The sequence below is a fragment of the Gadus chalcogrammus genome, chromosome 19, assembly GCF_026213295.1.
Source record: "Gadus chalcogrammus isolate NIFS_2021 chromosome 19, NIFS_Gcha_1.0, whole genome shotgun sequence".
Lineage (NCBI taxonomy): Eukaryota > Metazoa > Chordata > Actinopteri > Gadiformes > Gadidae > Gadus > Gadus chalcogrammus.
Window position 1 is genome coordinate 1,967,288 of NC_079430.1, and position 27,198 is coordinate 1,994,485.

Below are 27,198 nucleotides of genomic sequence, written 5' to 3' on the forward strand. Positions count from 1 at the left end.
TCTCTCTGTGTGTCTGTGTGTCTGTGTGTGTGTGTGTGTGTGTGTGTGTGTGTGTGTGTGTGTGTGTGTGTGTGTGTGTGTGTTTCTCTCATATGTTGTTGCTCAAAAATGCTTTTTAGGTTCGGGCACCGCTCGAAAATGCAATAATTGTTGTGCAAAAAGTGTCATCACGTTGCAGTGTATTACACACACCTGCCCCCGGCACAAACAGGTTGGTTGGCATGGGAGCCAGCGGAGCAAAGATGTCTGCCGGGGCGGGCCCCATCCCCCCGGGCCGCGATGTCTTGCTGGGGTTCAGGATGTCCACATAGCGGCTCTTAGTGCCTGAGGAAACAACCAGCCAGTCAGGCATCAACATACTCAGGATCCCACATCCCTCATTATGATAGCTGAGGACGGTTTCATCTCTCACCTGCTTTCCTGGAGAACATGTTGACCGGGGGCCCCCCTCCAGGGGGCCTGCCGGGCCCTCCAGGGCCCAGCATGGGAGGACCAGTCTTGAATCCAGGAGGAGGTGGCGGGAGGGGTTTACTCTATACATAAAAACAATTCTAATGTCATTTTGATCCAGATGAGGGATGACCTCGTCTCTTAGAGGTTTCAAGTTGTCGATAGAAAGACATTGCTGGGGTAAGTTTAGTTTTTCCGTCAACTACTCAACTTAACAATACTAGAAAACAAGGTAGTAGTACTACTATTTATTGTGGCAAAACATTAATATCATGCAAAAGTAAAAAAAAAAAATAGTTGCCATTAAGCACCATACATCCAACATGCAATGTATGAATTGACGATATTTAGACAATGAGTCCGGCCTGATGGATCAGAATCTACCGTGCCAAATCAAAGTGGAGGAAAGTACTACATCCAATCAAGAATCCAAACTGGATGACCGGCGAGAATTTATTTTGAGATAAATTCAAGTTAAAAGAAAGAGCAAATAACAAACCTCCTCTTCTGGTTCATTCTGGTCCACCCACTTCTGCCTCTTCTCGTCCCACACGATCTAAAACACCATCAGTTACATGTCATGTGAGGGATGCAGACTCCCGTCTCAATATCTTAAATTAAACAAACAGTATGTGGTGCTAGCAATGGTCTAGCTTTATCATGAAAAGAAAATAATCCAACTCACAGATTTGTTCTTGTCATCGGGCAAGTGAGCCTCATTCTTGCCCTTCCTATAGAGCCAGTTCAACCAGCCGCCCCCACCGCCGCCGCCGCCGCCGCCTCCACCCTGTGGGGGACAGAGAGTGGCCGTGTTAACACCGAGATAAAGGCCCAATCCCATTTCTACCCCTTACCCCTTCCCCTCACCCCTTCAAAACAAGGGGGAGGGGTAAGGGGTAGAAATGGGATTGGGCCAAAACCATCAGCTGGAGAGGGAGATGGGTCGGTGGGGGGTACCTTCTTGGGGGAGTGCTTCTTGGCCTTCTTAGGGTCCTCCATGCGGGGCTGCTCAGGGATGGAGGGGGGCGGCGACGAAGACATCTGCATGGCCGAGGAGTTGCTGCGCTCCCGCCCCCCGGAGTGGGTGGAGGACTCGGAGGTGGTCCGGGAGCGGCGGCCGGAGGCCTGGGCAGGGAGCACAACAGGAGAGCGCTAAAGCAACAGCATCTTCTGTCAGGTCAAAGGTTACCTTTTCAATTCGGAGGTCCATATACACACAAACAAACACCCATTTTTGTAAGGTTTTGCCAAGAGAATGTCAACATCCATATCAGAATACCTTTTTCTCAGTCTTGTGCTATTATAAAGTTAACTATAAATAATGCCTGCCTAATACGGAGTATACATTATCATTACATAATTAGCAAGACAAATCATTGCCATAAATCAGGACATAGATTGCAGATTTGCAGGCGTGCAGGTGTATCCACCATATCCTTTAGTGCAGTGGTTCTCAAACTATGGTAAAGAGGTATGCAGAGGATTTAAAATTAATAAAAAAAGTTACGATTAAAAACAGTACTATCAAAATACTATTATGAATGGAAATACATTTACCATGAGTTCATGTTCTCACTTGCTGTGTGTTTATGTGTATGTGTTTCCGTGACTCTGTTCTAGTGCTACCACTTTGTACAGCTGACAGCTAACAATGAATAATATTATATTTAAGAAAAATTGTGCCTCCTGCATGAGATGTGCATAGCTGAATAGGGCCACAGACCCACACTACTGTATGTTGTTATATTTTATAACATCTGTCATAACGGTGGTAGTTTGGGAGAATCTTTTTTTTCTGTGGTGGTACGCGGTATAAAAAGTTTGAGGACCACGGCTTTAGTGAACAGAAAATAGTTAATGTGAATTGAACAGGCAAGTACTCTAAAGCACCCTCTGTAGGATGGTACTATTCATTTACGTTTTTGGTCCTTATTTCTACTTTTAAGTCAGTATGAGGATACAGGCATTGTGGAAGCAAATAATCCAGATACTCTAATTCATAGATTCCCCCCGCCCCCATCTTAATCTTAAAGGTTGGGTTAGATACAGCAGCTTGATTATCTACTAAACTAACCATCTATTTCCCCTTTGTTTGTTTTGTAGTTTCAATATAGTGTAGTCGTCATTAGCGCATCATCATTAGGCCAAAAACAGCTTCATAATGTGGTAGGGGGACGGATCCAAACTGTAGCAAAGGTCTCCTATGAACGCACATTACCAGAAATAATCACTAAAGTCAATTTGAAATAAACCAATCTTACCATGTGCATTGAAGACTGTGAAGAAGTTCTCGATCGTCTCCCGGCACCCTGGCATGAACACAGACAGGGTGATCATTATCATCCCTATCCATGAATCCATGCATTCTGAAGGTAAGGTATTGAGGACTTCAAATGGAACCAAAGCTAGCTTAAAGTGTAAGTGAACCCCCAGTTTCAGCTCAAATTTGAACACCGACATAAAGAGAACTCAGGGAAGGTGGGGGAGAGGTGTATCCCCGTGTTTTACGCCCACAGCCACTTCCTGATACTTCTTTAAGCTAGTGCACATCGTTAAGTCAGAGTGATATAATGAGCCATATGATATTCGCCACACACCGTGGCGTTAGACAGTAGGCATATCCCCTTCTCGGACACAGCCATTAACATCAGCACTGCCCAAACTGAGCTCCACACATCCACACCACCATGGTAGTAGCATCGCTCTCAGAGTTAGAAATCAAGTGTCATCAAAGTGCCACCGAAAAGCCATTTTAACATCACTAAAGGAACAGGACCCAAGTTTGGAGTAGAGTAGAATGCTCAGAGCTCAGAGCAGAGTAGAACTGGCAGGAACATTTGATTTGTCACCAGGTTTTTCTGAAATAACGCCATTATCTTAGTAACGATGACAAAATGGCATTGTGGTGGTACGTGCGACGTCTGGCCTGCAGGGGGAGTATGGGCAGGTTGGGAGCGCACCGGATTGGCTGTGGGGGGGTTGGACCCGAGTGCGAGCAGGTGTCAACAGCACTCAGGCCAATCAGGGAGTGTTTGTACTTATGTGCCTGCTTTGTGTTGTAGTGGGAAGGGGAATCCAGGACGGATCGGGAGCGGAGAGACAGGGGCGATCGCCGCCAGAGATTGCATTGAACGCACCCTGTGACCGCTTTGAGCGGAGTTATCATTTACCTTTAACAGAGTTATGTTTTGATGGACTTTGTTGGAGAGAAAATAAAATGACTTTCTGTTCAAAGAGCAAATCTGGTGTCCAAGCGCTCTGTGAACCCGTTACAGGCATTATTACTATTTTGAAAATCATTGAAGACATACTACACAATTTGGGTATATATATACATGAAATATGGATTCACTGGCACTTTAAGGGCATGAGGTGACACAGCCGTGCATATATCAGGATCTCGTTGCTAACCATGTGAGCGCTTTGGTCGTAAAAGTCCGTCTGCGGTGTGAAAGAGTTCCTGCGCATGGCGTTAGACATCGGAGGCAGGGGCTGACCCTCGGGCTGGCCTAGGACATGCTGATCCATCATGGGCATGTGTCCAGGGGAGGGGGGCGTGTGTGGGGACGGCTGACTCACCGGGTGTGGAGGCATCGGAGTCATTTGATGGGGAGAGGGCTGGTTTACCGGATAAGGGGCTTGGTTCGTCAGATGGGGAGGTTGTTGGTTCATCAGATGGGGAGGTTGTTGGTTCATCTGATGGGGAGGTTGTTGGTTCATCTGATGGGGAGGTTGTTGGTTCATCAGATGGGGAGGTTGTTGGTTCATCTGATGGGGAGGTTGATGGTTCATCGGATGGGGAGGTTGTTGATTCATCTGATCGGGAGGTTGTTGGTTCATCTGGGGGGGAGGTTGTTGGTGCATCTGGGGGGGAGGATGTTGGTTCATCTGGGGGGGAGGTTGTTGGTTCATCTGGGGGGGAGGATGTTGGTTCATCAGATGGGGAGGTTGTTGGTTCATCAGATGGGGAGGTTGTTGGTTCATCTGATGGGGAGGTTGTTGGTTCATCTGATGGGGAGGTTGTTGGTTCATCTGATGGGGAGGTTGTTGGTTCATCTGGGGAGGCATGTGAGAGCCCATGTGTCCCGGGTGAGGGGGCGAGGAGCTGGGCTGCTGCTGGAGAGGTGGAGGGTACATGTCCGAGGGCTGGGGCTGCTGAGGCTCGTAGGGAGAGGGGCCGGAGTCGGGGACCTGCGGTAGGTAGCCTGCGGCCGGGCCGGGGGGCACGGGGTAGAACTGGTGGACCTCTGATGGGTGGTGCTGTGGAACCATGCCGTCTTGGAGGATGGTAGTTGGGGCTGTAAGAGAACATATAGTGTATTTATAACACATATTTAGATTTACATGAAGAAATAACCAATAACTCAATAACTTGCTAACTTCAGTTATATGTAAGATACAGATGGTGGATTTTAAGTATAACACAAACACATACCTCATGATGTGTGCCCATATGAGAAAACGACTGCATGGATTTTGTGTATCATTTTATCCTAGCTAGCTGTGTTGTATATGGGGAAGTGTTGCACGATACCAAGATTATGACTTTGATACGATACCTGCCCGAAAATACCTCGATACTCGATACTGAACTGATACCACGGTGAAAACCTAAAATATCTGGAAAAGAGATGAATAATGGTCCAGCTCGGTCTCACTATGGTTTAACTTCTAGCAGCTTGGTCCTTTCCTGCTTTTTGAGCAAATTACATATTATTAGGCGTATTAATATATATAATACGCCTCAAATCGGAATAGAATTCCATGCGGAATAGAAGAGGTGGTGTAGTCTGCTATAATCAACATGTATAAACTTAACTGGGCTGCCCAGTTCAGACCAAAGATTCCAAACGACTTGCAACAAGATTGTTTTGGAACGTTGCAGGGGAAAAGTTGCAGCAGTGTGAACTGGTAGTTGCAGCGCGGCTGATGCCGTTGCAAGGAGTCGCCAGAGATTGAACATGTCAAATCGCCAGGTCCAGTTTTAGAACACAACGATGTAGCTATTTCTCTTCAGCCAATCAGGACACAGCACAGAACAACTTGTACGTCACGGCCTTACTCCGTCCCGGTCCCGCACTGTCCACAGTAGGCTACACGTTAGCTATAACCGTTGTTATGGTTACATGCGGCCATTCCAACGTGCCCCCATTTTTTAGTTGGCCTACCGCCATTCCGACTATCAGTCTACCAATCAGTGACGGCAACTTCAGGTCAACATTGGGGGATCATAAATATTTCGTTCAAATGTGTCCAACCAAAAAGTAGCCGTTTCAGTATTATTTATCTGTAATTTGTTTGATTAATTCCAAATTTTGGTTGTGATGATGTATGACATAACCCATTCCATCAATTGACAATTGCATTTTACAAGTGTGTTACGAGTGGCGGGGCATGCACTCATTTAACATGCCCTGGGAATGTATAAATATTCTATGAAACTTAAAACTGGACCATTTATTCGTTAGGGTTGGAATTAAACTCAATGCAGGACCACTATTGGAGTGGATTGGACGAAAATTGGAACGAAATTAATTGTTTGGAGTGCTGCGGCAGAACGAATCAAGGAATGGACGCAGTAGCCTATAATATCGGCCCAAAAGCAATAGGCATACAATGCACTTTACAAAGGAGAAAGGTGAGAATATAGCCTAGACCCGTCCCTTTACACACAAATTCTCAAAGGGGATCAATAAAAATAAACCAACAGTTTTTGCCCGTAGAAATCTCCCTACAAAGATCGGCGTAGGCACCCTGTTTCTGCCGCTGAAGTAGGCCTACCCAACGGCTCCATATTCTCGGCTTTCTAACTCGCCGTCTTCTCCTCTTCATTAGGCCTTTTTACATTGTCAAGCCGTTTCGGTTTTTGGCACGCCCGGCGATTTCACCTTCTCATCTCAAGTTTCCTGTATAAAACCGAGGGGCTAAAATCCCCCTTTCGTCACCGCGCAAGCGAGTTAGGCTACTTTTTAGCGGGATGCTGATGCTGTTGCGGCTCTCAGTTGGGCCAGAGCGTTCAGTTGCTATGGAAACCACCTGAAGTCGCCGCCTGGTGCAGCAGTGTGAACTGCCCAGTTTTTAGAATGTCGCAGCCCGTCTCGTCGCAAGGAGTTGCGAGGCGAATCTTTGGTCTGAACTGGGCTCAAATGATTAGCCAGCTGATCAACTGCAACTATCCACTGATCGTGCGCCTGTAATCTAAACAGAGAGGTGTGGCGGGAGTCGCGTAACCATGACAGCAACTGTTTATCAAAATCATTTCAGTGTGGAACGTGGATGCAAAACATTCCGAAAACGATAGTGTGGACGGTAGTGATGCGCGGGTTACCCAATTACCTGCGGGCACCCGCAGGCCGGGTGGGTTGGGTCAAAAAAGTCAACCACGCATTTGTTAACAGTTCTTCAATAAATAATTGCGTAAAGCTGTCGTTGTTGTTGTTGTTTGATGTAGACCTGCCGTTGAAGTTTCACAATAATGCGAATTTAGCGCAAATCCTTCTCATTTAGTTACGTGTTAAATTAGGCATAAGCCTCAGCCCCAGGCTTTTTATTTTATTTGTTGTTATTATTATTTTTATTTTTTTGCGGGTCAAATTGGGAGGGTCGGGCGGGCCGCTTCAGAATTCCCCACGGGTCGGGCGGGGCGGTTTGGAAAATGTCTTGGGTCGGGTTGGGGCGGGTGTTAAAAAAACGCCCTCTCGCGCATCACTAGTGGACGGAGATTGTTTTCAATGCGAATGTGCGTTTTTTATATTTACCCGGGTTAGTGTGGACAGGGCCTCACTCTCACTCGCTCAGTGAACGGCCTGCTGCTGCTGTGGCTGAGTGCGAGCTGAGGGGCACGCCCACTGACTAGCCTCTGTGTGCCAGGACTATGACTGAGAGTTGATGCTTGTTGTGTATGTGCAAGTCCTTTCGTTCAAAGTATTTTTTTTTCATTTTTTCTTCTTCTTCTCATTTTTTTTTTTATAAAAGTATCAATGCTAAAAATTAGTGTATCGTATCGTTTTTTGCATACCTTCTAGCATCGGTATACCGTGCAACACTAATATGGGGAAAGGCTTAACGCAGCGATTGTAAAGTGCATTGCACTTACAATCGCTACGTTAACCCACTGGTTCTATGAACATCCTTACTGTATTGACAGCAATATGTTGTTTCTCCTTCTTACAAATGTACTTAAAAGCATCTGCTAAATGCACTTATTTGTACATTTCTCTGCTCAATGCAGATATTCATGATAGAGTCCAAATGATGGGGGAGCAAATGCAACTCTGGATAGAAGGCTTCTATGACTACGGCCCCACAGACCTGGAGGCATCAGCTGCACGGCCTGGGGCGGCGGCCCGGGCAGCAGGGAGCTCATCAGGGGGTTGTCTGAGGAGGCTCCGTTCATCTCTTGAGGCATGGTGTTGTTGTAGGGCTCCGCTGGAAGGGTCTGCTCCAGCTCAGAGCTCGGGGAAGCACAGTCGTACTGCGTGGGTGTGGCCCTGTCTGCATTGTAGGCTATCGCACCCATCTTAAACAGGAACAATGATAGGAAAAGGATTTAGGTATTAAGAGAAACGGTTTGGATCCAATTAATTTATCAGAGACGGGAGATGTAGCTCATCAGGCCCGTTCCTATGATTGGCTCTTCTAATGAGACATATTGCTGACCGTGTTTTATATTGTGTGTTGGGTGGTGGCATGGTTCTAGGTAACACTCCCTACCCTGATCTGTCCATCCAACTGTCTGAGGTGCAGCAGCCAATCTGGCTCAAAGAACAGCTCCTGCTCCGGCTTCTCCTTCAACTGGGGGTCGTAGAACCGCAGCTTCTCCGACAGCTGGGTCACAACGGTAGAGGAAGGGAGAAGAGCATGAATACAAAGCAAATACTGAAAAATAGAACATAAATAACATAAAAGTATTTAAAAACACAGGATGTATAAGCGATGTAGGAGATGGAGGTAAGATGCTTAAGGACCCAGTGAGGGAGTGATGGAGAGAATGAGGGGTTGATATGTACCTGTATCAGCTGACTGATGATGACAGAGGAGTGATACGAGGGCTGCGTGAGGACACTCTTGGAGATCACCTCACAGTAGTGGAAGGCCTGTGCGCTGAGGCCTGCTTCAGCCAGGCGGCAGGCGTAGATCAACTTGAACACCTGGAGACCAAGGAGGAAGAGAAACAAACAATCAATGGGCGGGAAGGGGCTTGACATCTAAAGGACAGGTCAACTGCAGACATTTAGGTTGATAATCCAGGATCTTTCGGCTTAACCACTAGATAAAAAAATACATATATCCAAAATGCAGAGACACCGTATAAGTATTCACAAATATTGTACAAATAATAAACTACATTTTCAAAGAATGATGAATAGTCCAGCTTGCAGTCTCTACCCCCAGGACAGAGCGGCCAAGAGACAGGGTCCTATTCCCATTAGGAGACAATAGTAATCCATGTTCATTTTGATTGAAGTACCAGTCTATCCCCTTATCTCATATAAATACTAGGAGCGTACCTGGAAGTTGGGCAGGGAGCAGGGCTGGGAGCCCAGGGACTGGGCGTACTCGTAGGCCTCCGTCCTCTGGATCGCCTCGTTGGTCGCAAACTGGTAGAAGGTTAAACTGGAAGAGATCCACAGGAACACAACGGGGAATAGGGTTAACATTGGTTCTTCAACTGTTGAGTGAAGTGGACGGGAGGAACACTTTGTTAAAATACACGCACATTGATGCTTTATATTTACAACATAGCCAATTTACTTTATTCAGTCTGGTTTACAAAATCCACCCGTTAAAGAATTATAGTGGTTACGAATAAATGTGAGTGAGTGATTGTGAGTGTCTAACCTGTGGTTGGACCCAACTAGAACCATCTTGGTGCTCTTCTTGGTGTAAACCCCAAGTCCCACCTGGGCCATCAGGTAGCAGAAGTGAGCAGCATCGACGAGGCCCTTGGAAGCTGACCAAGAAATGAGCAGTATAACAACTTAACATCATGATGACCATCTGCATATAGTTCTGTCCATTGAGTTGGCGGGGCCCCTACCCAGGGTGTCCCCCATGGTGGTGATGGTGCGGGTGTCCAGGTCCGGGGTATGGGTGAGGTTGGACAGCACCATGGCCAGATGAGGGCGCCAGTCGCCCCACTTCTCCTCTCCACAGGACTATAAATAACAAGATCAGACAGAGACCCAATAAGACAGAGACAAAGAGAGGAGGAGACAATCAGACAGCTTTACAAGTCATTTAGCCCGAGAAGAAGGGAAGGAGGAGTGCGTCATACGATGGCGGAGGCGGGCATCCTCCCAGACATCAGCTGGTAGACCGTCTGCAGAGGGTCGTTGATGGGCAGACTGTTGGCAAACCTGAGCACCAACAAACATTTCTAGAGTTAGTCCTCTCTATTAGCGAGGTGTTCATTTCTCTCACTAGGACATTTATATCACATGTTAAGCTCTCTTAAGGGATTGTTTTGGCACATGGTATATATAAATGAAACATTCTGTTTGTATCTGAGGGAAGCTTTAAACCAAATGGTCTATGTCTCAGACCCTGTGTACCTGGTCATGACACGGGCGTGCGTCCGGTTGTCCATCTTACTGGCCAATAGTAGCGCGTGTCCCCACAGACCTCCCTTCATGGCCGCTTCTAGAGCATCCTGTTAAAAAAAAGAAAAAAAAAAAGGTTTCACACTTTTCACACTTACCGCTAGGAATAAAACCCCTCCCTCATCCAGCACTATCCACCACCCAGCGGTGGACCGGTTCCCTGCCTTCTTGCGGCCAAACAGCAGCAGCTCCCGGAAGCGCTCCGTTTCCTTGCCGACGTTCTCGGGCACCGTCATGAAGGTGTCCGACAGGAGGGACAGAGGCCCCGCCCCCGGCTCCTCCTCCGCCCGCTCCAGCGGCTCGTTGTTGAAGTCGATCAGGTTGGCCTCGTTGGGGCTCTTGCCAGGCAGCCACACCGAGCGGTGCTCCTTGAGCAGCAGGTCGGCGATGTCCGTCCCCACCACCGTCTGCAGGGACAAGGGTTGGAACAAAGGTCCTTAGTCATCATGGAGGCCCCTTGGTTTGATGAATCAACTTCTCTGTTTATACTAGGGCTGCACGATATGGGCAAAATATGATATCCCGATATTTTTTGGCTGAATGGCGATATACGATATATATCTCGATATTTTCTATAGATTGGGTTAGATGTTTTTTTTGTAAGTCAAAAGCCAAATGTGAGATGTTGCAAGCACTTTTATTAAAACATAGGTCAGTATTACTGCAACATATGATTTTTTATAGTTATTTTCAACAGGATTGAGTGAACATGTTTAAAAAAAAAAGGGAGGTTTTTCACCTTCTTCACAAAATAATCACCTATGCAAAACAATATAAAGCTGTAGGTTACACACATTAGCTACCATTAAGAGCATTGGCTTCGTCGCATTGTCCTGCGTACTACGGTGAGGGTTTCAGTGCGCCGTAACTTTAATCCCCCGCCCCCTCCCTTCTCCGTTCCATTTGGGAACATGTTTGGTTTCATTTCGCTTGTTTAGTATATTTTAATTAATTAATTAAGAGCGTCACCAGAGGGCGCCCCCAACACATCTGCCGAGCGCCGGCCCTGGTTTCGGTGCAGAAGAAACTATCACGGAGTTTTACGCACGCCGCTGCTGTAAATGGTGGAACAGATTTGTCGTGCTTCCACTTTTAGTCGCAACGGTTTTGCTACACTCTCTACAGATGACCTGCAGCTGCTGCTCATCTGTTTTTTTTTAAACCCGAACTATTTCCACATTATGGAGCCGTTGTTTCTCCTTTTTGAAACAAATTCGTCTCCCGCCGCCGTCTCGTTTTCTTTACGGGTATCATCCATGCTTGTTGTGTTGTGAGGGGGCGGTGGGGGCGGGAATGAGGCGTCTTTGCACACGGCACGTTCGGAAAGACAGAGTGGGAGGGGGAGGGGTCGCGCTCACAGTCTCCAAGGCAAGCGCTGCAGACGCTTGAGGGGGAAACTGACCATTTTAACGCATATCGATATAAACGATATTGTCAAATCTTGTATCCCCTTGGAAATTATATCGATATATCGTGCATAGCCGATATATCCTGCAGCCCTAGTTTATACCCAGGGCAGGTTGCAGATAACACTGAGATAACTCCACCATCATTTCATGAACGCTGTCAAATAAAGCGCTTTAAGTCAAATGTATTTGTGTGGTGCCTCCATCAGGGTCCTGAGCCACGTTACGAGGGAGGATGTACGTATTTAGTGGTACCTCCAGAGAAAAAAAAGAGTCACATGGGAGGAACCAACCCTCCATTCTGCCTACTAAAGTAAAACCTCAGTCCCAGTATGGTCTTAATCCTATTATTCAGCCTTCATTGAAATCAAGGTGTGCATGTAAAGGTGGTCATGAACCTTATTTCTGATTAATAATGAAGTGTGCAGAGTCTCCCTCCCTTGAGCCTACCCCGTTCTGTCGGCAGAGGAGCATGATGAAGTCCCACAGCAGGCAGGCAGAGTCACGGTCCAGCAGGTCCTTGTTCCGCACGCACTCCAGGGCCTTGTTCTGGGAGAACTTGATCACGTCTCCCTTGTGGGTCTCCTCCCTGACAGACAACAGACGGGCATCAGACAGGACCACTCCAGGCTGGGGTCCGTTTCAGGGTGAAGCGGACTCCAGGCTGGGGTCCGTTTCAGGGTGAAGCCGCCATGGCAATTCAGAAGGCATCCCGAGTTCAGAAGTACAGATTAGACTAGTCTGAGTTCAGTTACCTGGTACATAGCAGCAGGTCACATCTTCTTATCGTCTAATTGGTTTAGATGATGGCAACGAACACTTTATATGATATCCAATAACTTCTATTGCATTCCAAGTAGGGGTGTGCCAAATAATCGTCATGACGATGCATCGCGATTCTAATTTTCACGATCTACTGCATCGATTGTTGACGCCAAGAATCGATTATTAATTAAAAAAAATGAATAAAAAAAATAAAAAAAAAGTTTTATAAAGCCTATTCACTTTTTGTGGCATCAGTTTCTCCTCTTATGTTTATGAAATGATATTGTTATTATAATGGCAGCTACTTCCAAAAGGGGAAATGTTTGAATGTTTTCATTTCATTGGTTTAAAGGACCACTGAGGCCATGTAAACGGCACTGATTATCCTTATTTTGTTATTTTAAGTTTTATAGATCCTTAGCACTTCTTGTCAGTGTATCCAGTAATAGTCGTTTCAATAAATACAGCTATGTATGAATTGAGTTGCTTTGAGTTATCAATTGAACACACTATCCAGATCATACACAGCCAGTCAGCCACTGGTAATGGCTTAATTTTTTTTTAACAGTGTTCAGTGAAAATTCGCAATGCATCGCAATGCATCGCAATGCATCGCAATAATTCAAGTATCGCGATGCATCGTGATAGAATCGCATCGTGGCATGTGAATCGTGATACGAATCGAATCGTGACTTCTTTGGCAATACCCAACCCTAATTCCAAGTATGGGTGTGCGATATGAGAATATTGTGAACAATAAAAATTTGACGATCTGCCTTCACAGGGAGATCTTTAATACCGTGCGGTACCATCTATTCTATCAGTTTCAGTTCTATGGATCATACACACATCCAAAGTCACTTTCTTCAATGAAGATTATTACCTTCAATAAGGGTCATCACCTTCATAAGGGTTAGGCTTCCTGGACACCTATAGTATAGCACCATGGTGTTGGTGGATAGTGAAGCTCCACCTGAGCAGTGGTTTATTTTTGGTATCTGAATCCAAGTGAGGGTTAAGCTCCACTAGTATACTTGTAGTATAACGTGATGGTGTGGCGCATTGCTCATTATGACCCTCATTTAGAACCACAGTACTAAAAAGGATCAAAAAGTTTGGTCGCAACACCCACCCTCCTGCCTACAACCCTCGGCCCGAAATGCATAATTTTGGTATTTTATATCTTTTTCACCAATATGCATGAGAAAATAATATTTTTATTTTTTTCTTACATTATTTTATTAAAAAACTATGCACACGCATATTGAATTGAGATCTGAGTACCAACCTAGCAAATTAATGGACAAATATTTGAATATTAAACCCTATTTTGAAATCAACAAAAAAATATAGACAGTGAAATGCTGGTTTGAGTCAGTTCTGGTTTAAACCTGTCCAAAGCTGCTCCTTCGAACAGGGCACTGGAAGTGATTTGAATGGCGTGTGTGTGTTGTAACAGGGGTCCTTACTTGACAAGGGGGCCGGGGAAGGAGCGTAGCTCTGCCTGCTCATTGGTGTCCTGGAGAATGGTCTGCACTCAAAGAGACACTCACATTTAGCATGGTCTGCACTCAAAGAGACACTTACATTTAGCCTGGTCTGCACTCAAAGAGACTTACATTTAGCATTTTTTACGTTTTATCAAAAGCTACAACAAATAACAAACGTTTGTGGTAAACCACAAAAACATAGAATTTAAATACTTATTTCCAAGATTAGAGTGAAAATACTGCAAAACTAAAAGAAACCGAATTTCACCATTAAAATAATACCAAAACAGTGATCTAAAAATCGAAATGATGCTGAAGAAAGGGAATTTGGAACCAACTACCCATCGACCAAATGCAAAGCGGTAGATTAATTAAACTTCACCAATGCACAATCAGACCCACTTACCTCCATGTTGTAGATGTCCACCAGGGCCGGCTGCCCAGCCGAGGGCATGTTGGCCAGCACCTGGACCAGGTGCCCCCCGGGCCCAAAGCGGGCACAGCGGTGGGGCATGATGAACTTCTCTGGGGTGTGTGGACGGGGGGGCGCTGGAGAAGTGGGGGAAGAAGGAGACAAACTTTTTATTACACACACACACACACACACACACCAGAAATGACTACCTGCCTTGCTGTGCGTTCATCAAAAACTGCAACAATTACATCTCCATTTTGCTGTTCAATCTATTATAAATGATTGGCTCTAGTTGTTTAAGGCACTGCTATGTGGCGTTTGAAATGTGCTGCTCATCTATACAATACTTTGTTAAAGTTGTGTTTAAATGATTGTGTTTTATTATGTTGTTTACCATCATAATAAAAGTAAAATCAAAATGCAAAACAACTATTTTAGGCATTTGTTGTGACGATAATCAACGTGTGTTTTTACGTTGCTCAGGTGCGATCCAGGTGGACTCTGTGCTGTAGTCCGCAGGGTAGGTGTACTGGGTGTAGCTCTGGCTGCCGTCCGTCTGGTCCGGGTACTGTCTGTAGGGGTCACTCAGGATGGGTGCGGTGGTGTCGTACACCGTCAGGTCAGGTTGGCTCCGGTACACCTGACTCTGCACGGACACACAGAGAGAATTGGTATATTAGACCAGGGCCCCGTTTCCCGATAACGATGGATCTTCGCTCGTACGATCATTCTCCCGATGGATCTTGCGATCCATCAATAATTTCTTTGGAGCGTTTCCCGAAACTCCTCTTAACGTGAACGCGCATTCGCTGCACTCACGACGTCGTAGGATTGTAACTGTCTACTGACACGGTGCTGAAATGGGCTCCGTAGGAGGGGGAGACGCAGGAAAATTGTGTTAAAAAGGGTTAAAATATATCCCCATCAAGGACAACAGCAGAGTAGCCTACGAAAAAAATAGACTGCAATTATATGAATGCTAAAGACATTAAAACACAATTGATTAGGCTTAAACCGACATATATCAGTCCTAATCCTGAATGCACTGTGCGTTTCACGGCATTTCCCCCCCCTGAAATAATTCCATATGACAAAAAATTAAAAAACAGCTTGTGTGACAACTACATTTATCTTAATGGGCTGATTTCTGAAACATGCTTTGCGCAGCAAAAAGAGCCGACTTAATCTGATTCCGCATAAGGGTTTCCTTGATTGATAATTTGATTGGCTATAAAAGCCCCTCCGGAAATAGGGTAAGGTATGTATTGATGAGGAATACAACGAAGCCCACCGTCTGGCCCGGTGCATCGTTAAGCGCACGATCGGGAGGTGGAAGTTGCGCTTTAGATGCCTTCACAAGTCAGGCGGAGGGCTCCAGTTTTCGCCGGCCAAGTCATGCGCCGTGATATGTGTGACGGCTATGTTGCACAACATTGCAGCTAAGGCTGGGGTGGCATTGCTTGAACCGGAGGACGCTGAGGACGATGAGGACGATGACGACGAGGAAGATCGGTGTGAGGACGGCCTCCCTCATAACTAAGCGGCTGGTTTTCATGCGCGTCGAAGAGTGATTGAGACTTTTTTTTAACCCCCTCCACCCTCCCACATGTCACTAAACATTCCCGTCAACGTGACCAATCCCCACCATATCCCAGCCTTTTGCCTGCTCCTTTGCTTGTTTTTTATAATTTATTTTATTTCTTTATTATTATTTTTTTTTAATTGTTTTAATTTATTTATTTTTTTACATTATTTTATGCTAAGTTTTATGAGTAGCCTATGTCAGTCTGCACAAATCCCCCCACTTTCTCTCACACATTTTGAGTGCCCTGCCTGCGCAAACATTTTCTGGACTGTCCCGTTTTATTTTGGCCATTTTAACATCTTTATTAATAAATTAATTAATAATCTTTATTAATTACCAAACTAAGAACATAAAGGCGCAATGCGTTTTAATAAAACGCATCCAATAGGTGGAATGTCCGATGGTGTCGCCACTGAGGCTATAGCTGACGATGCTCTTAGCGTCCTACGAGTACCTACGAGCACCCCTGGAGTACTCGTTAGCTACGAGCGTTTTCAAGACGTTTGTTCCCCACGATGCTTTCGGGAAACGCGGTGAAAACTCTACGATGCCCTTTCGACGCACTTCACGATCCACTTAGGCTAACGACGCTTTCGGGAAACGGGGCCCAGGACCGCTGTACCGGCAGTACAGCAGATGGGAGGATAGCGGCGAGGACTTCTCAATCTGCTGTAAGCGCGATTCCAGGGTTTTGAGGAGAGGGCAGAAAAACAACAACTATATTTTGAAACGAAAACCCCTAAAGCCCTCTCTCTCTCTCTCTGTTCCCTCCCTAAATTGCTCCAACATTGACCAGTGTTGAATTCCCACACCGGTCATTGACAGGCAAGAAGGATTCCCGAACCAACAGTCTTACCTACAGACCCTTTAAGACGGTTGCTAAAATGCTTTGCAAACCAGGCCATCTCCAAGACCGACAGGCAGAGATCTACCTACTGATAATACAGTCGGTGACGGTATGCATATTTTAACTACAAGTGAGATTAGGAGATAGTTACCTTAACTTGGTCATTATGCTAATACATTTAAAATCTCACACTGTCTGAGACAGACATAGATAGATAAATAAATAGATAGGTTATTAGATGGGGATACACATAGAAAAGAGATAGGAATGAAGATAAAAACACAGACAGAAAGAAAGATATGCAGGTATACAGACAGGAATGGAGATAGACAGACACAGGCAGATGAAGAGATTTAAAAAACACAGCTGTGTCAAGATGAGAACAGAATTTTGACTTTGACTTACTATTCTCAAATTCAATATTGTCAGATCTGTCCTGGCTAGTTGTATGTTCTTGCAAACAACGAATATGTTGACTCAACGTTTCTGAACCAAAAATATGTTTAATGCCAAAGTTAATAGATATGCGTGTCCCAAGGTTGTGTTTTAACTGCTATTGGGTCTTTCTATGAATGTTCTGTTGGGAGTTCTGAGTGAATAGATTGGGGGTTATGAGATCTCTTGTATATATGCATATCATAGCGAAATATTTTTTGTTTTTAATTGCCAGTGTTTACACACCATGTTATCTTGATTTGTGTAAATGACTAATTTAATAATTGGTCCTTGAGGCTACAGGTTTGACTGCATTTCATTGGAACGTGTAATATGAATATCATATTGTTCTTACCAAATATCTCAGAGCGATGTCAATAGTTATATTGTCACTATTGTCACACGATGTCACTCAGTTATAAAAAAACATTATCCATTCCTGTCAAATAAATCATCCATCAATAATTGACACCCAGCTCGGTGAATGTGATAATGTGACATATGATGCTTGGTTTATTCCATGTGGGTACCTGCTGCGACCGGACACTGGATGCGCTGTGTCGGCTGTGCTGGGTGTGGTTGCTGTGCAGGCTGTGGGCTGACATCTCGCTGTGTACACTGCGCCGGTCAAAGTCATCCAAGACGGATTCCTCTCTCCGGCGGTAGTCGTCATCGAAGCTGGCGTCGTAGCCCGGGTAGTAACGCCACTGGTCCTCGTAGCCCTCCGGCCTGAAGGAGAACAGAGCAGAAAGGGCTTAATGAAGGGACACTGGTCGGCTGGCCACACCAAGCATTGCCCAACCAGGCTTCAACAAACATTCAAATCGGTCCAACAGAGGAAGAGCAGTGGGTCATTATTTAAGCACAATGCATTTAAGGCGAGACACGGCAGGCAAAATCATCGATTTTTCAGTCACTGGTCAATTTTGATATTTTGGGCTATTTTGCACCATTAACATGTAATGTTTCGCACAAAAGAAAAAAAAAGTCAAAACGAAACATTTAGGTGTTTGTTTTATTATAGTTTGTCAACTTGCGCCTCTGAATTTTACAGAAGATTCACCCAACGTTTGCTTTATTACGCACCGTTTCAAATTACAGCCGGTCTCTGTCATATGTGTTCCGTGGTATCATTGGAAAGCACTCGATCTGCTGCACAACACAGAAGTGATATCTGATTGGTTGGACTCGATTTCCGACCGGACGATTGGTTCGAATGTATCACGTGGTATGCTCTCAAGCTTGGTTGGCTTTTGCCATAAGAATCTTTAAAGGCCGTTTTCTCAAAATGAGTGTTTTTCCATTTTTAGGTGCACATTTCTCAGCCTATGTAGAACCTAGGTACACCATACTTCCCAGTTTCACACATAGCATTGTTATGAAGACATCTACACATGGATTTATTTATAAATTGTTCCTGGCCAGATTTATGGGTCATTTTACCTGGAAATCATGGCGAAAATAGGGTTTTTAAGGCCATGGATAGTATATTTTGATTTCCCAGGTCATAAAAGCAGATATTCTAAAATCCATGTGAGGATTTTTTGTCATTTGATATATAAACAAAATAAAAAAAGAATTTTGGTCCTGGCTTTATCACAGTTTAAGATTCATGCACCGGAAATATATGCAAAAACATGCATATTTAATGAGATTCAGCCTAATTAGCATAATTAAATATGCAAAATTCAAAAACTTGTAATACATTTTTTTCTTATAATGATGTATGTAATCAACTGGTAAAGTTTCATGGTGATGCCTTGTATTTACAATTTTTACCCTATTCACCTGCCATGTCTGGCCTTAAAAGGGATCAGATGTTGAATTAACTCAATTAACAAGAAATAGCTTCTTCAATAAAAATGTTAACCGTTCCAAGTACATTTTTTTTAGTACTACAAAGAACTGTCTGCCCTTTGGCAGTTAGGACCTTCTATATACTGCTTACCTAGCAAAGGGCTGTTGTTGTTGTTGTGGTAGTTGTGGGGGTTGTTGCAGTTGTTGTTGTTGTTGTTGTGGTGGTTGTTGTTGTTGTTGTTGCTGCTGCTGCTGCTGCTGCTGTTGTAGTTGGGGGTTGTAGTAGGGGTCTCGCCCTCTGTAGGCCTCATCATAGTTGTACCAGTAGGACTGGTCGTAGTAGCCTCTGTATCTGGGATCGTAGGCACCTGAATTGTAGCCTAAGACATTTTGTTTTTAATTGCCAGGCAATCGTTTACATCCATGGAATTGTTCAATCAAATCTTGATCTGCAAGTGTCACAACAGCAAGATTTTGAAGTATGTGTAGTATCAAGGAAGATAATATAGCATTGGTTCTTACCATAGTCATACGGTTTCTTGTAATAGTCTGCATAATATTCCTCGTAGGCACTTCGGTTGGCTCTCTGGTAGTCTTCCGGGTAGCCTTGCCTTTGGATGGAGGGTTTGAACATAGAAGCATCATTAACACAAGTGAGGATTTCATATTGCATTTCATTGATTGCAGTTGGAGGATTTGTCCAATTGTCGACATTATTTAATACCAGATTGTTTGTGGTGAGATTTTTTTATGATCACAAAATGAGCTTGAGAAACGTTACGAAGATGTCTGGAATGGATGACATTTTTAATCAGTGGTAACTATTGCTCCTTTGCCTTTGGATTCTTGCTAGCATGAAGTGTATGGGAACTGATGGCAGCTGTGGTCTCACCTGGATGACGACCTGTCCGAGTACTGACTGGACCGGGAGCTGGGCCTCTCGGGCTGAGGCTCTCGGTACTGGGTGTTGGGATCTCGGTAGGCTGGGTTCTGTCCTTCATATCTTCCATACCATGGATCAAACCTTCTGTATGGGTCCTCCTGGAATACAGCGGCAGCAAGTATTTACAGCTCACCGTTTCGGCAATCATTTGTTCAGAATTCAACTTGGCATGGCTCAGTTGTATTGCAATAAATAACTAGCGTGCTAGACGATCAATTAGACACATAAGTGAGTTAACTAATGAATAACTTAATGAAGTACTACTCATTACATACATGGTAGTAAGGCTGTGCTCTTGGATCCCCAGGCGGAGGATACTGGCCAGGGGGATGGGGCGCTCTGCCATCAGGGTATTCTCCATAGGCACCTGCATGGAAACCTCCGTACCCCTGGACCGGTGCGCCTTGAGCAGGGCCATAACCCTGGCTACCCACAGAGGAAGGGGGACGTGGGGGTGCGGCAGGGTTTGGCTGGGGAGCCCCTGGAGGAACTTGTCCCTGGAGCCCAGAGGGGTAAGAAGCAGCAGCAGCAGGAGGAGGAGGAACCGCAGAAGGAGCAGCAGCTGTGGCGGGACCACTCCCTCCAGTGAAAACGTGGGCTGAAGGAGGTCGACTCACTGCAGGACCCTGTGCAGCAGGTTGGACGTTGGGCATCTGGGGATGCTCTGCGAGCGGCTGCTGGGGGTTTGGAGCTGCCCGTGTGGGGGCAGCTTCAGGTGTGGGGGCAGCTTCAGGTGCATGTAGGGCAGCATTAGACACTGGGGCCTGGGGAATGCGTTCACCTTCCCCCCTTAGCCCCTGTTGAGCATCTTTGGTGACCTGCAGGTAGAACCCGGGAGCGTTACTAGCCTGTGGAGACCCTTGTAGAGGGGAAGGGTGGCCTGAGGCCTGCGTTTGGCTCTGTGATTGGTGCATAGAAAAATCAAGCAGTTCATAATTTGAAAGTTGTGGATTTATAGGGAGAGCAGAGTGGCTCTCCCCATCCATTGATTGAGCCCTTGACAGAGGGAGGCATGCGGCCTGTGATAACGGCAAAGCTGTGGTTTCCCATCTCTCGCATTCCGTCTGATCTCGAGCCAGGTTAAGTGGGCCCTGACTCTGGGCAGTAGAGGGGTTGATCATTGGTAATGCCATGAAGGATTGGTTCTGATCGGCCGATAATAGTGGTGGTAGGGAGATACTGGCCCCGTGCCCCTGTGAGGGGGGTCTCATGGGTGGACTGGTCTGCTGCCTTGGAGCAGCAGTTTGTGCAGTGGGAGGAATCACACTATAATTGGACACCGGAGGAGCAATCAACACAGGCTGGTGAAGCGTGTCGGCCACCAAGAGAGACGCATAGCCCAGTTGACCTTGGGAGTCGGAGAGATCCCCCACACTCACCTTCGGCGGGTTCTCTAGATTCTCTGAGTGCTGCTGTGAAGTGGCATTGGTTCTCTGGGGGGGTTGAAGGTCCAAAGGACCATCTTCAGGGGGCTGTATGACATCGTTAGTAGGTTCCCGTAGCGGGGCAAGGACTGGGGGAGCAGCAGGGGCAAGAAGGATGTTGGCTCCTAAGGTGGAAGGGTCATTTTGAGCCCATAGAGTAGTGGCAGGGCTTTCACAGGGCCGGTGGGCGCCAAACGCACGGGAAGACGGCCGGGAGTGAGACAGCACCACAGGGTGTACGAGGTGAGGAACTCCAGGTCCAGTCGTTAGAGGATGACCGGTTCCATAAATGTTTTCAATATTATCTGGGGGCTGCTCCAGGTTGCCAGGTACAGCATCGCCACCCCCTTCAGCAACCATTTTCGCCCTGTCAACTTCAACGGGGCGTACACCAACTCCATGCGAGCGTACAGGTTCAAAAGAGCTGTTTGCACTGGCCTGGAATACGCCAGTAGGTTTGGGGGGGCTGGGTGTAGGGGGCTGACTGGTATAGATATGCTCCTGGGAGCTATGGTGCGCACCCACATCAGTAGCTGGAGAAGTGTCAATCTGCTCAAAGTATCCCCCAGCAGCCACAGCGATGTTAGGATCCTCAACGAGGCGAGGGCTTTCTTGCTGTATAAAAGTGCCCATGACCCCCTGATGTCGGCGGGACCCAGTTCCACTACCGTGACTTACATTACTGTAGCTTGATGACACACTAGCAGATCTCATTGGTCGTGGAATCGTATCTGGGGTCTCAAGGTTGGGACCTGCTTCATAATGGTCTTCTCCGGGGCCTACCTCACCAGAGGGGCTACCAATGGTTTTACTGGGCAACACTTCCTGGTTGGGTACACACTCAAGATTCTCCACGTGGTCAAGCTGAGGTTCAGAAGGCTTTTGGATGTTCACTGGGCATACGTAAAGGCCCTCATTCATGTACGGTATGTGTGGATTGCTGCTGAAAGAGGCTCCATGGTAATCCCCTGTTGGAGGCTCTGCCTGACTGACGTGGGGCAGTGGAGGCAGTTGTGGATGGCTGTGAAGCTGGCCGGATCCCTGCATACCATTCACAGCTTTCTTACCCTCTCCAGCCAGTGTCTCTTCGTTCTCCACATCACTTCCTCTGAAGAACATTGAGACAGAACCAGATTCCTGTGCATATGGAAGTGGGGCCGCTCCTGGTAAAGGATCAGTAGTTGGGGTACTACGTTGAGGTCCAACTGAGGTGGGCCGGTTTGGGGTGGGGCTCATGCCAATGCCCATTTGGTGGTAGACTGGATCCTGTGACGGCTGGTTAAACCAGGTATCTTGTGTGCCTGCGCCTTGACTGAAGTAGCTCTGAACCTGGAGGTGTGATTCATGCTGCTGAGGTACATTTGGATCTGGCCATTGTGAGCTCGTAGGAACCATCTCCGGGTCCTGGGGAAGAGGTGCCTGGACTTGGGAAGGTTCGGGCTGTGTTGGAGGAGTGGGGGCGTTATGATGAGGGGATGGTGGGTGGGAAGGGTATGCTTGAGGCTGGTGAGGGATGTTAAAGGGCTGCAATGGGGGGTCAGTGGTTGGCTGGAAATAGTTTTGCAATGACGGAGGGCGACTCCCATGATCAGGGGACCAATGAGAGGATGATGTTGTGGGAGGCACTGGCTGGAAGGGCATGGCTTGAGGAGCATGCTCCCCCTGGTGGTCCTGATGGAAATATGGCTGGCTAGGCATTGAGTTTGAAGCCATGGACGAGACATTATGGGTCGTCGGTGGTGGCTGTGCTATTGAATTAAAATAGCCCTGTTCTGAATTTGGTTGTGTATATCCTTGTGTGACTTGCGGCGGTAGCTGTCCTGGGTGCTGTTGAGTAGGAGGAGCTACACCTTGAGGGGTGAAAAGGTTTACTCCGGCCTGATAGGATGAGTGCGGACCGGAGGCAGCAGCTTGTTGGTGATCCACTGGCTGTGGATGCATGCCTGGGCCAGCCTGCGAATACAGGCTATTGGGAGCCATCTGTGGGAAGGGAGCGTTGCTATTGGGTACCATAGGAGGACCTGCAGCAGCAGCAGCCATAGGTGCTGGGGCTTGCATCCCAAAAGCAAAAGGGTCTGTCATTGGATGGTTACTAGATGGGGGTACCATCATTTCAGCTGGGGGTCCCCTCATTGCAACTGGGGGTCCCATCATTGCAGCTGGGGGTCCCATCATTGCAGCTGGTGCTGTGGATGTGTGCTTGAGGGGTCTTAGCCTGCGGAAGACGTTGGGCCCTGCAGAGGAAGGGCCGGAAGCCCCAGGAGGCCCATTCCGTGGAGGAGGCTGCATGGTTCTACCGTAACCAATGCACAGACCAAGCCGGTTATGTTGCTGAGAATATTAGACTCAGGTGTAGCTAGAGAGGAAACAAATAAACAGTAAGAATGAGTATTGAAAAAGGAGGAACCATAGGGAAGGCAAAGCAAATACCAGGATGTTACCATGTTAGATTTCACCACACCCTCCTTTAGCTTTTGTTTGCCATCAATAGTTAAACGTGGCCATTTTTAGTAACCAAGAGCTACACATAATATGGTCAATTAAAAAAAAAAGTTTTTTTTAATATATTGTTGAACGGCCACTAAAATAGAACACACACATTTTAGGCTCTTAATATACAAACTATAACACCTAGTCCCATCTGCACTAGTAAAAGTTAGGAGGTTGGAAATAAAGCAATCAATATTGTGATGAAAGAGAAATGCTACACTAAGGGATATTTTGTATATGTGTACATTTCTTTCAATGACAAAGAATAATAAAAAGTCTACAGTGGATGGTGGATGCAAAAAATACTAAATATTACAACATCATATAACATTTTCAATGAAGGGCCTACAATAACGATGGAAACAAATATTGGGCCAAAATATATATTGCAAACAAACAAGCATGAATGTTTACATTCAAAAGGTTACACGGCATATCCCTTTGTTAAATCGAATTTGAATAGTTTAAGAACACTATCAGGTAGAGCTAGTGTAGCGACAGACCGAGCTAGTGTAACGACAGACAAAGCTGTCGTTAGCTGCCGTTAACGATAGACCGAGCTAGTTTAACGATAGACCGAGCAAGTGTACCAATAGACCAAGCTAGCCGTCTGTTAGCATCGCAGCTCTGTCTGCTCGCCAGTAGTTTGAGACAAGCAACAATAACACGACGTCAGTCATCACAAATTGGTAATCGATTATCTTATTATGATCAGGTCTCAAACTAGTGTCGAGTCTCTTCGACCTGGTCCAATGTCCAGCTGAGAGGAAAGGTCTGGACGGTCTGGTGCTCGGGGGCTAACGGTAACTCACCGAGCCTTAACGTAACATGGCTCTAACGCGTTAGCAGCACATAATACGCTGTTCCCCAAAGTCATCGCTGTCGCCGACATGTCAACACTACTTCTCGTATCGGCTAATCGACGACATGTTTAAAACCGGATCGACTCTAACCTGTGTGAGCATCAAGTGATACTGACCGCTGACATGTCACGGAGCGTTTAGACGGGTCGGCGGTTTGAGCTAACGTCACATTACTGACCAACCGCTGATCAACAGCAGGTTACCTCATGGTTAACACCGAGGACATGGAGCCGTCGGGGCCTTCAGCTATCGGCCGCTATCAGCTAGGTATATTTCCCCCTGTATTTGTAGAAGATATAAGTGAGAAATCCTTACAAATGTGCAGCACAGTGAGCCTGACAGTCAGCCACCATCTTTAACGAACACATCCTACTGGGATACGTGTACAACCTACGTCACAGGTCAAACACCGGCTCGTCATCGCGGGGCCGGTCCATGTGTAGGCCTTTACGTTGTGCGATTCTGCATTTATTTATGTCAGGCAATTATTGACTATACAATTAGGTATGACCTCCAACTTTTCTGTAAGAATGTAGAAAATGTAATGGGTGGTGAATGCAATGGACTGACCATGAGTTCCATATTCAAAACTATATTTCGAATAATTAGAGAATTATGCATTTATGTTACACAAAATCATCTGGCGTTACTTTGCTGTGATAGCATTAAATAAACACAAAATAAATAGATGTCAGTAAATATTAAGTATTTTTTCAGTCCCAGCACTGTACCTGACCGACAGCAGAGGGAGGCAGAGTACAGTGTGAGAGTTGGGGGACCTGCTGTTAGCATGGAGGCAGGTCGTTTTTAGTCACTATTTGAAGGTCTGAGCGTTAATCTATAGGCAATGGTGGCCTGCTGCTGATACCCCAGAGAAAGGGGATTCAGGGTATGATGTATAATTGGCTTCAGGATTCTTTTTTAATTGTTGGGAATTCTGTTTGAAGAAAAGATGATTTTGAGTGGTCACATTGGTACAGTTCTGGATGAATGTAGGAAAGTTCTAGATCTCATGAGGTGTCTCGCTTAATGTGCCTGGGTAGCAGAGAGCAAAATTATACTGATCAGGGCCTTGATTAGACTGTGCTGGACTATGGGTGTTTGGCTTTTGGATCGGGTAAAACACTTTAGAAAAGCAAATCTTTTTCAGGTTTCATCTGTTGCTTTTCACCAGACCCCAGATCATGCACACCTATTGGGCCCTGGGGAGGGTCCTCTGGCGCTGTTATGGATCTTAACGTCGGTTAGGTTAAGAAGTTTGACTGGGGATCTTAATGTCGGTTAGGTTAAGAAGTCGGACTGGGGGTCTGAGAAGGTCGGTTATGTTAAGAAGTCGGACTGGGGGTCTTAGGCAGTCGGTTAGGTAATAAGTCTGTATCGGTATTTGTGAGGGTTGGGGGAGGTCTCTCTGCATATGCCAAAAGACAATATGTTGGTGTTCAAGCAGGAAGCAGGCTGTGACGCTAGAACTTTAGGGGGAGGGCGATGGATACATCTTGGTCCCCTGTACCACAGCGGTTGATGCCTGATATGATGTTTGAATTTGAGATTACCAGGCTTGAGTTTTACAATTCCTAAACAGGGTGTGGTTTGTTTTGTTTTTGTAACATTTAAGTATTTTGGGGGCGTTTATAATTTCTAATATAGTACTGTCCTCCAAACCAGTGGGCGGCAGCAATACGCTTTATAGTGTTCTAGACTAACTTTATATCTAAAGGAAAAAGAAGAAGATGACCCGACAAGTTCACACTACTACAACCTACTTTCTGAAATGTTGCAGTCCCGGTTGGTTTAACTTGACCTCAGTATCAACACCAGACATGCCGGCCTTCATTTTTAATAGGAGTTCAATTAGTACAAAAGTGTCTCTTGAAGTTTTAAAACAAAATTATATGTATGTGTTTTTATCATCATTATTTAGCTGACTATAGCAACACGTGTAATTCAAATGTGTAAGACTGCGCCCCTCCCAGCTACTAGGTAAGAGACTATGAAAATTAAACAATTTGGTGTTCAATCAACTCTAACTCAAATTGGCTTATTTCCATTAGCACTTTTGGCCATAATCGATGAGCTTTGAGTACAGATATGTCAAGGATTTTTAAGCTTTGAGACAGTTGAAAATCTCTGATGATGTAGGTTGATGATGATGATGATGATGTTCCAAATTGTTTTTAACAAAGTATATTTTTTTCACGCAAAGATCCATGTTGCGTGTCTGAAACCCAAATCACACTTCTCAGATAAGAATGCAAATGCATATGCACAAGACACAAAAATAGATCAACCAAATCATCCAGGTGGCCGGCCACAAAATATGGGACTTAATATGTTTGGAGGAATTTCTGAAGCTTGTTTCTGAATCTTTTAGTTCCTTTCACCAGGGGCCACACAGTGTTGCTGACCTTGTAGTGCACCCTGCAGATGTTCTTGTTGTACTGGATTTGAGCACGTTCAACAGACCATCCCATAGCTTCCATGGACATTTTATGGGAAAGATTGTCTGAAATGGAGAGGTCGGGTATTTGCCTGACTTTGCTCTGGTGGAATGCCAGCGCCCAGATCAATATGCTCAGTGATCTCTGGACCGAACAGCCTCATGTTGGGTGTCAGGCCTGTTGAGTTATCTTTTTTGCGGTACAGCAGAAGGTATCATTAGGTCCCAATCCCATTTGTAGTGGCTAGA

General features: G+C 45.8%; 1 protein-coding gene across 1 annotated transcript in view; it reads right to left on the reverse strand.

Moving 5' to 3' along the window:
- The window catches only part of LOC130372775 (protein transport protein Sec16A-like), a 28,829-nt gene extending 3,916 nt beyond the window's left edge, over positions 1 to 24,913 (reverse strand). Inside the window, exons 1-26 of the mRNA XM_056578936.1 lie at positions 24,828 to 24,913; positions 20,011 to 23,515; positions 19,685 to 19,833; positions 19,315 to 19,403; positions 18,944 to 19,172; positions 17,526 to 17,724; positions 14,603 to 14,774; positions 14,120 to 14,262; positions 13,693 to 13,754; positions 11,909 to 12,047; positions 10,217 to 10,459; positions 10,005 to 10,102; positions 9,728 to 9,809; positions 9,491 to 9,608; positions 9,292 to 9,403; positions 8,961 to 9,066; positions 8,460 to 8,600; positions 8,164 to 8,277; positions 7,762 to 7,969; positions 3,862 to 4,748; positions 2,712 to 2,759; positions 1,408 to 1,575; positions 1,136 to 1,237; positions 950 to 1,006; positions 413 to 533; positions 193 to 324 (exon numbers count right to left, since the gene is read on the reverse strand). Of these exons, the coding sequence (XP_056434911.1) occupies positions 193 to 324; positions 413 to 533; positions 950 to 1,006; positions 1,136 to 1,237; positions 1,408 to 1,575; positions 2,712 to 2,759; positions 3,862 to 4,748; positions 7,762 to 7,969; positions 8,164 to 8,277; positions 8,460 to 8,600; positions 8,961 to 9,066; positions 9,292 to 9,403; positions 9,491 to 9,608; positions 9,728 to 9,809; positions 10,005 to 10,102; positions 10,217 to 10,459; positions 11,909 to 12,047; positions 13,693 to 13,754; positions 14,120 to 14,262; positions 14,603 to 14,774; positions 17,526 to 17,724; positions 18,944 to 19,172; positions 19,315 to 19,403; positions 19,685 to 19,833; positions 20,011 to 23,448 (7,357 nt within the window). The 5' untranslated portion in view covers positions 23,449 to 23,515; positions 24,828 to 24,913. The remainder of the gene's footprint in view (positions 1 to 192; positions 325 to 412; positions 534 to 949; positions 1,007 to 1,135; positions 1,238 to 1,407; positions 1,576 to 2,711; positions 2,760 to 3,861; positions 4,749 to 7,761; positions 7,970 to 8,163; positions 8,278 to 8,459; positions 8,601 to 8,960; positions 9,067 to 9,291; positions 9,404 to 9,490; positions 9,609 to 9,727; positions 9,810 to 10,004; positions 10,103 to 10,216; positions 10,460 to 11,908; positions 12,048 to 13,692; positions 13,755 to 14,119; positions 14,263 to 14,602; positions 14,775 to 17,525; positions 17,725 to 18,943; positions 19,173 to 19,314; positions 19,404 to 19,684; positions 19,834 to 20,010; positions 23,516 to 24,827) is intronic.
- Between the last annotated feature and the right edge of the window lie 2,285 nt (positions 24,914 to 27,198).